Raw genomic sequence first — 10,054 nt, forward strand, 5'->3', positions numbered from 1 at the left:
CTTTAAGCCCTTATCACATAAAAAGCTATATGTAATATATACATTAACCAAGTTTTATCAAAGTAATGTGGATTTGAACTGATGTCAGGATTTATATTTGTGGTTAAGTATCAGACAAAATTATCAAGCAAGCATTTTCCATTTAATCTATTATTTTCGAAGTTTACCATTTAATTATTGCAGTACAATTTAACTGATAGTATTTCAGTGCTAGAAGCAGTATATTAAAGTAACAGAGTGTGTATCTGACAGTCTCAGCGTGAACATATGTTTCCTACACATAGCATGACTGGGTTTGCAGTTCGTCACTTGCAGGACCTTCATCTGGTTCTGCAGCAGTCTTCTCTTTGTTGGTGACATGTGGACCTTCTTCATTTTCATCATCCAGTTCCTCACGTTGGAAGTCTTTCGCAATTAATTGCCTAGCTAATTTGATGTTCAGTCCTTCATTGTAATGCAGCTTCCTTCTCATTTCGAACTGCCGTTTTTTTTCTAATTTGTCGAGGAAGAAGACGCTGCTACTGTGTGCCCCGTCGCTCTCGGACTCCCCCATCTGACAGCTCGGCTCCGAGATATTAATGGCGGCTAATTTCTTAGCTAAGATGTCTCCAGTCATGTCTTGGGTAGAATCTTTTGTTTCTAAATCACGCACTGTATCTTCTCCACCATCTTGCATACTGAAGTGGGGAGTGCTGGGCTCATTTATCTTCATTAAATCATAGTCTCTGTATGCAAGGCGGTATGTCGCCAGGATGTTTGATTCGTCCCACTTCTGAGATTTTCTTCTCTCCACGTGGGTAGCCTCTCCAGACTGTTGGGAAGGGGCCGCTGCCGAGGCTGAAGAGCCTTTGTTCTTTAGTATTCCCTTGATGGGCCGGTGTGAGGCGGTGGAGGACGCCATGTTGGGGGAGTGAAGGGCACCCCCCGCACGAGGGTTGGGCAACCGCAGCCGCCCGCCGCGCTGCAAGCTGAAGCTGCGAAGCAGTTTGTCTCGACCACGGTGCCAACGCCCTAGAAACCTCACTGGATCAACGTCACAAAGGACGCCACAGTGGTCGTCGCTGCTGTCATTGACACCGTCAGTGCCTCACTGCCCACTCTGCCGTCCGTCTTGCTTTTTTTTTTTATTAGTGTAAGATAGGAAATATCCCTGAGTTGTACATGAAACAGGAAAGCACTGTTTTTGTGAATTTCTGTATACCCTGTCTGTGTACGGGGAAGCTATGTAAAAATGTATTTCTTACTTGGGGGAGGGGAGTCAATGTCAAATATTTGAAAGCCCATATTTTGGAAAGATTGGCGGAGTTGGCATTAGGGGGCAATTCTGCTCCTCCCTCCTGTTGCCATCTGTACCTCCCTCTTTTCCTATCTCTCACACAATCCCTTACCCGCTCTCCTATTCCATTTCTGGGTTAATGGTCCCAATACCCAGCCACTTACAGTGGCTGGGAACCTGGGCATCAATTTCCGTGTCTTCATGTTTCTCATTCTCCAATCCAGCTCAAGTACTGGCATAAATATTTCAGGAAACTCTCCAATTCTATCTCTTCTGCCACCATCTTGTTTCAAGTCACCGCCATCCGGACTACAACCATGGCCTTTGAACTGCCCCACCCCCACACACACCAATAACCCTTCCTGCTGCCTTCTAACTTCTTAGCCAGAGTGGTCTTTTAAAAACATCCATCAAATCTTGCCACATCTCTCTTTTAAACCCTTAACATTTACCCATTTTCTTGAACGTAGAGACCAAAATCCAGAGGAAGCCAAAAATCAGCTCCATGATCTGCTGGAGCCTTCTTCTTCCAAATTCTCCCTGCTCTACCTCCAACTTTCTGTTCTGGCCTTTCAGTTCCAGGAGCATTCACCTTTCTTCCTATGCCAGAGTCTTTTTCTATGTTTTTCTCACAGTCTGGAATGCTCCTTCAGATTTCAGCTCAATCATTACTGTCTTAGAAGGGTCTGTTTCCTAACCCCAGAAGCAGGTAGGCCTTCCTGTGCTTGTATGGCCTCTCTTATTCTCCTTGGGAGTTGTTGCATTTATATTATCTGTGTACATTAAATGGTAAACTCCAAAAGGTACAGGAAGGTGTCTGTTTTGCTCACCATTATCACCAGCTTTGCATCTTCAGAACATGATGCTGTACCTGGCACAAAATAGATATTACAAAAATATTTATTGAATGAACAATAAATGGTAGAGGATAGAGAATTGGAAGAATGGAATGCATGAGTGGAGAAAAGGAGGCTCCAGAGCGTTTGCATTCAGTTACAATTTGTACAATCAGCCACATGGGAAAAATAGCCTATATGTGGAATTTGGAGGCTGTTACAAGGAGTGACTTTGGACCATTTTGTTCTTCATAGGCCTCATATTTCACAGACAGTGATGTTCTTTCAAAAAACAAAAAGGAAATCAAGATACAGTTTCACATTATATGGAGGTGGGTGCTGTGTACAAACTTTCTCCTATACAGTTTCCCCTCCAGATAGCATTCACAGATTTTTTTTCCTTTTGATAACATTTTGCTCTCTTCTCTCCCTCAAGGTCTTTATGCATTTTAGAACACAAAAGCAAAAGCATGAAAGAACAATAAAACTTTTACAAGAGTCTTAAGTACCTTAAGTTCAAGTTGTCCTGCATTCTCCAAAGTCCTACTAGCTTCAGGAGCTTGGAAATCACTTTAAAACTGTGTTATTCATCTCAGAAAAAGAATTTCCTAATACCATACTCTTTGAAAAAAGCTATATTGTGTGACGAGGGCTTTCAAGGATTCAAAAGCTGATATTCAAGGCTATAGGAAAAACCTCCGGTATGCGAGGTAGGAAAAAACAACCTTCATTATTCAGGAATACTCCAAGTTACCCTTTTAAAAATGAAACTGAAAGGCAGCAGAGACCAGCACAAACACAATTTGTCCTTCTGGCTGGTAAGTACAGAAGGCCCTTGTGCGTTTACCTGCAAACAGGATGTTAAGGGAGATGCTGGTTCCAGTGCATTGGGATTTTGCTTTTGTGTGTACACAGAACCCACCCCCATATACTGTGACCTGAATATACAAGATACACAATACATGAAGAGTCAGCGATTCAGTAGTCCTCAAATATTCTGACGCTCTTCCTTCAATAGCACAATGACAGTTCATATGCTAAGGCAGGAGCACTGTGATCTATTCCATGGTCTATAAATAAAGTCATTTAAAGAATAAAATCACCAGGTATTACAGATTTCTGTTGCACATATTTAAGAATAATCCATTTTCACCTACCACTTGCAAATTATCTGCTTAATATAAGTTGCCCTAAGAAAAATCTAAATTTTGAGTTCTTGTCATCATATTTAAAAAGTCTCAATTTTGTCAACACTACTAGAAGCCTAAAAGTTAGAAAAGATCAGCAGTTTTTTCAACATTCCTCTTTACATGGTTCACTTGTTATTGCCCTAGGACTAGGGCTAAGCAGATATGTCCGAGGTTCCATCACACACACACACAGTCCCCTAGGGCTAAAACTTTACCAATAAATGACACATTATATGAAATTAGATACAGGCCTAGAAACTCTTAATTTCAGCAACTATTTAGTGGTAATCTATATTTCCAGTAGGAGAAACTTTGTTTTGAGTGAACAAAAAGTGGAGCTGTGCTTCAGTGGTCTTTAATGGGTTAATATTTGGCTACTACATATAAATATGCATGCTGTTCTATCATCAGTTTCAAAAAATACATTAAAAATATCACTGTTACTTAAAATGTTATTTGGTTCTCTGCTGTTTGCACAGGATCAGAATATTTGGCAGAGCACTACTTGTTAATCATGGTAGTAGATTGTGCAACAGCATCTTTTCTTCCACTGAGAATCATCTCGCTTCTATGGAGATATTCTCCAAATGCCATAAGTACAGGATTTGGTTCGAAAGGAGAACCAAACCAAGATCACATAAATTCTCAACCAAAGGTGGAAACACCTAAGAAACCAAGAGTTACCACAAACAAGGAAGGTAACCCAGATAGGTGCCATTAGTGAGGGATTAAAAAATACTGAGAAGGCAGTGGGCTATTTCAGGGTCAACTGTGCTGCCAGAAGTAGAGATTAATAGTTCACCCAAGTGGTATCTGAAGTCATGTCTCAATCCATCCAAGAATTGTCCACAGTATTTGGAGAATTATGTTAGATATTATGTGGCTAAAATAAAAGTGTTATTTGTTTTTGAATCTGTTTCTTGCCCAATTTGTTTCTCTTATATTTCAAATCCAATTTTATGATATTCTACTAAAAATCCCTATCTTAGATTGTGTTCCCTTAGAAGCTGACCCTGAGACAAGGATTCAAGTGCAAGTTGTTTACTTGGGAGGAGATTTGCAGAAAACACTGATAATAAAGTGAGGAAATGAGATAGGGAAGGTCAGGAGGCAAAGGACACATTACCAAAGCCCTTCTTATTGTGGGAAACTAGAACTTAATCCTGCTGGGAAACTCTGGGAGTCAATGTAGAAGAGTTACCCGCATCATCCACCTCCACTCATGAATGAGGGACCTAGAATTTCATTGTGCAATGATTTTCTATCTTTTTAATTATATGTTTTAAAGTAGTAAAACTTTTTTTTTTTTTTTTACAAATTAAATACTACATAGAATTTCAGAATAAGAACTTATAAAATTGGAGCTTGGAAGCAATGGAATTGGTCTGTCTGAGTAAAGGTGGGGACCCCAGAGTTCTTACTTCTCTTGAGGCATCACAGAGACCTAAGGAGGGAGGCCAATTTAAAACTCACTGCAAGAGAGAGTCATTGCCCAAAGCAGTAGTGTTTGGTTACCCCAAATACTTTCTGAGAGGGCATTTGTTTTGAGAATGGGAGTGAGGAGTTTTTCTACTATAGGGATTTAGACAAGCATATTCTTTGAGAGCAGATCACAAGGTAGACAGGACATCAGTGAGAATTTCTGATGTTACATAGTAAACATCAACTTGCCCCCTTCCAAGGGGATCATCTAGTTTTGGAACATTAAATGAAGAAAAATGTCCAGTGAGGATATCTTCCAGAAGTTATACAGAAAGTAATGTCAAAGGTATCAGAAACAAAGGTCTTGCAGGGATTTGATGAAGAGTTTGTACTAGAAAAGTGGTATTCCTGCTCCCTAAAGGGCACTAGGATGTTTCATGATAAGGAAAATGAAAGCGTGTTCATCTTCCTGCTCTTGACCCTACTTGCTCAGCAAAGGAGATATTGATTAAATAGAACACGCTCTTACCTACTATTTTTTATATAAACATTATAAAATTAGATTCCAGGGAGTATTATTTTGGTTTAGACAGAAATTTTGAAAGTCATATCATCTAAGCTCCTCATTGCCTAGCTGAGAAGATTAAGGATCAGAAAGGTATGGTGGCTTACATGGATACTTAGTGGCACAGCCAGCACTAAAAAAATCTAGGTCCTCTGGAACTGTTATGGCAGTTCACTTTTCTATCCTCTGCATGCCTCCTCTAGAAGTGGTGGAAGTCACGGATCCCAGCATGTGTCTCATATTCAAACCAGATATCTACACAAATTTAGATTAAATTTCCTTTTCTCCTCTGCCCCCTTGGCCTGCACCATTCTTCAATAGCACAAGCACCTTAAAAGAAGAAAAGAAACAGCAAAACCATCATTTTCAGAGGGGCTAAAAATATGAACCTCATGTCTTCTGAATAACGAGTTAAAATATGAGGTGTAAGTTCAGCTTGAGGCACAAGTGGAAAAGTTTTTGAGCAAGGAATCAATAGGCCAGCTGGCCAGGTTTTCTAGTTCTGGATGAGACATAGTCAAATTAGAAAAGCAATAATGTGATCTAGGGCAGCAAAATTCAATTTTGCCAGCAACTCTGAGATTCTTTGAGGCAGACCTTTAAAGATGATGTTATAGACAGAATTATTTCCCATGTGTACAAATATGGCTGAGGAGAAACACACAGAGTGATACAATGCAATGTGTGATCCATTCTATTCTGGAAAAAATTTTCTTATAATATATCTATAATTCTAGAAAGAGCATTATAAAAACAGCAAGAGAGTATAATAGAAAAAGAAATGAAACAGTGCAAGTTTTTTTTTATGATGTTTCACACATGAAAAAGAAAAATAACTTACAGAATTGTCAGATTTCTTAGACGATGCAGCAAATATATTGGTAGCATCCCCACGACTCACTAACAAGATGTTATCTGCAGGGAAGTGGGGTAGCAAAGCTGTCTCCAAATTCGTCAATGATTTATAGTATTTGTGACTACCACATGCAAAGAGTGTCGGCTGGCAATTTATTCTAGCTGATGTAATCCGACAGTCTTCTTCCATTCTGACAACCAGTCCAGTAAGGTTAATACATTTCAGCTCTAATAAACATAAATAAACCTAGCAATAGAGTTAGGTTCTATCTTAGTCATGCCTATGTGTTGGTTGTGTTTAAACAGAGCCAGCAAAATGGTTCATGGCAGCCACTCAGACACTGTGACAGAAAGGAGGGTGTCACGGAGAGTAGAACAGTGATCGTCAAACTTCAGTGTGCATCAGAACCCCCTGGAGGCTTGCTAAAATACAAAGTAGCAGGCCCTATCTAACAGAGCTTCTGATTCAGTAGGACTGGGGCAGATGGAGTCTGAGAATTTGCTTTGCTAGCAAGTTTCCATAGGATGCTGATGTTGTTGGTCTAGGGAACACGTTGAGAACCACTAGAGTAGAACACAGCTCTGCCCATCTGGCAGGTGACTCAGAGAAATCCAGGTCCACTGCTGGAGACAATACTCTCTACTCTCTGGAAAGCCAAGTAAATACAAAAGAGTGTAGGACAGAGTGAGAAGAATTCATTCTGTCAGAGGGAAACCAGGGAAGACTTGTATAGTACGTATTTTTTGTACTATTCACAAGGTGGAGAAGGGCCAGAGGATGGTGAAGGTGGCTTATAGAGAATGAGTACAAATGATCTTGGGATTGGCCATTTGAGCCATGCTTTTCTTGCTCAGTCCTGCTTCCACATTTGGAACTGTACTTTCTCTTCTAACAAAGCTTTTCTTTTCTGCCGTAAAAAGAAATGATTTTGGAATTGATTTATAATATGCTGCAGCAGTAGGACAGTTACTCCCTTTATAACTATATACAAGAAAGGGGATATTATTCATTTCATCAAACATTCACATTGACTACTTGAGGTGATTGGACATATAGAAAAAATACTAAAGGAAGGAATTGGCAGAGTGAGTTCTCTGGCATTCCCTCTAACTGATACTCCACTGATGTCTTCCCTTTCTCTGTGCACACCAGAGTCACATGAATTCCTCAAAGAGTAAATTTCTCTTAGCTGAATTTTCCCCAAAGAATTGTCATTGTCACAGGTTACATAAACCTATATGTATTTAATAGGATAGTGGGTTGGTGGTATTTTAGGCATCTGCTAGTGGTTGCAGGACATATTCTTTTGGACAATACAACTTTCTTGGTACCCTTGAAATCTCATCTCACAGATAATTCCCTGCAGGTAAAGCTGGCCATATTTGTCCAAGCGGGCTTCATCCAACAGCCAGTCTCTCTAGATGGAAAGTACCTCACATGTAAGGATTATGTTTCTGTTGCCTTATGTGTCCCTTGTAGCTGCTAATGCACACAGTAGGGCTTGATAAATGTTCTTATTAATAAATAGCAGTTATCAATGCAGGTACATCCATCAGACAGTCATTGTTTGGGGCAATTCCAGCTGATGGCTGCTTAGCCCTAATAGAAAACTCCTCCTGCAGTTTATGGACACAACTCTTAGAAGAGATTAGCCTCCATCCAAATGTAAAACAGTCACTTTAAATAATTGTGCTCAAAATGATATACTTTATCATCAGGATTTTTGAGGAATACGCACTTAAAAAAGACAAAAGGGAATGTTGCTTCATGGCTCAGGCAATATATCTCTGTCTCTATTGTTTATTTAAGTCTTATTAGGGTCAGTTGTGCCCTGAATTATTCCATTTCCCATTTTTCTGTGCCATTATACTTTCAAATATTTTAGAAATAAAGTCCTCCTTACAGTCATGGGGATATAGAGTACAGCATAGGGAATACAGTCAGTACTATTGTAATGGTTATGTGCAGAGCCAGATGGGTGATAGAGTAATTGGGAGATCATTTCATAAACCACATAAATGTCTAACCAATGTATTGTTTACCTGAAATTAATGATAATAAAAAATGTTAGTACCATTTAAAAAGTCTCCCTTTTTATAATTTTACTTTTTCATGAGGAAATATTGAGTATGACAGGACCTATCATCACCTAATATGGCTCTTGAGCCACTTATAACTATTATTAAGATGATGTTTTTTCTCTTCTGAGTATCAACAAGAGAAGACAAGAGCCAAAGAAAAATAGAACAATCTGGTTTATAAATTTAGGCTTAGGCTGGCAACATTTTCAAAGGCAACTTGAAAATTTTCCTTTAGAGAAAAACAGAAAAAAAAAACACCAGAGAAGTGAGATTCAGTATATCATCAGGTTCCTTACTTTTCAGTAGGCTTCTTGCATTAGTGACCCAATATTTTCACAAAAAGAAAAGTTCTTTCCATTGTTTGTTCATCAAAGAAACTGTAGTAGAAAAAGCCATTTCTGGATGGATTTCTAAACTCAAGATGAAAATTATTAGTATGACAAGCATGTACAGTTGATCCTTGAACAACATGAATTTAAACTATGCAAGTCTGTTATATATGGGTTTTTAAAAAATAAATACTGTAAATGTATTTTCTCTTCCTTAGGATTTTCTTAATAACATTTTCTTTTCTCTAGCTTATTTTATTGTAAAAATATAGTATATAATACATATAACATACAAAATATATGTTCATCGACTGTTTATGTTATCAGTAAGGCTTCTGGTCAACAATAGGCTATTGGTAGTTAAGTTTGGGGAGTCAAAACTTATATGTGTATTTTTGACTGCATGGTGGTTGGTGTTCCCAACCCTAGCATCATTCAAGGGTCAACTGTATGTGTAATGCATTGCTGCAAAACTGATACTGGGTATCACACTGTAGACATGAAGTAATGTATTAGAAAACCACTATGAAGCACTGAATACTTACGAACATTGTTTTTCTTTTTTGAGAGCATCATGAAAAGTTTCAAAAGCACTCTTGTCTTTCAAATTATAGTAACATTTTGTTTTTATGGTTTCATTTCCCAATACATTTTTGATATGTGCCAACATTCATGGGGATGAGGGTGGATATGGGTATGAAGATGAAATTACAAACTCAAAGTTGTTACAACTAATGCTTGGATTCTTGAAAGTTAGAGCAGATGCCTGAGTTATGTATTACAATTTTGTGTGAAAACAATCTGTCAGCAACTTAATGCTGAGTAGCAACTGCTCTCCACAAAATACATTTACTTCTTTGGTAGCATGGCTATGCTTAAAGATTAAAGGTTGTCCGAAATTTTGGAGGCATAGAAGCAGAGATATAGTTTTATATTTGATTTTATTGCAAGTGCTGACATCATTTCTGGTCCTATCATTTTTACCTAGATTCCTCAAATCTCTGAGTTGGAAGGAACTTGACTTTTATCTAGGCTGGCGCTTCTCAAACTTTAATGTGCTTATGAATCATCCGGAAATATTATTAAAATGCAGATTTTGATTCAGCAGGTCTGGAGGAGGGGCCTGAGATTCTGCAGGTCCAATAAACTTCCAACTAAGGCCAAAGTTGCTGGTCTGTGAAACACATTTTGATTACCTAGATCTAAGATCAGTTTTTTGTTTGTTTTACCTAGAGTTTTTAGACATTCTAGTGTTTTCTAGTTATGTCACAAGTAATTTGTTATGAATGCAGTTAAATCACCAAGGTTTTTTCACACTGTAACTATATGTGTAGCTAGATCTATTGCACATTTCTATTTCTATTTCTGCTTCTATTTATATCTATGTTTATGAACAAAAATAATTTAAGGTTATCTTAATAATAATGTCACTCTTCTTGACATCTAGCTTCTGACACACTATCCTTAGTGGAAGAGGAAAGGGTAGATTCCTGCCAGAG

General features: G+C 38.4%; 1 protein-coding gene across 1 annotated transcript; it reads right to left on the reverse strand.

The window, feature by feature from the left end:
* Positions 1 to 274: 274 nt before the first annotated feature.
* On the reverse strand, positions 275 to 901 carry PPP1R2C (PPP1R2 family member C). Its single transcript, XM_039851573.1, has one exon. It carries the CDS (start codon positions 899 to 901, stop codon positions 275 to 277), a length of 627 nt encoding a protein of 208 aa, XP_039707507.1.
* Between the last annotated feature and the right edge of the window lie 9,153 nt (positions 902 to 10,054).

This window comes from Pteropus medius, unplaced genomic scaffold, assembly GCF_902729225.1.
Source record: "Pteropus medius unplaced genomic scaffold, Ma_sr-lr_union100, whole genome shotgun sequence".
Lineage (NCBI taxonomy): Eukaryota > Metazoa > Chordata > Mammalia > Chiroptera > Pteropodidae > Pteropus > Pteropus medius.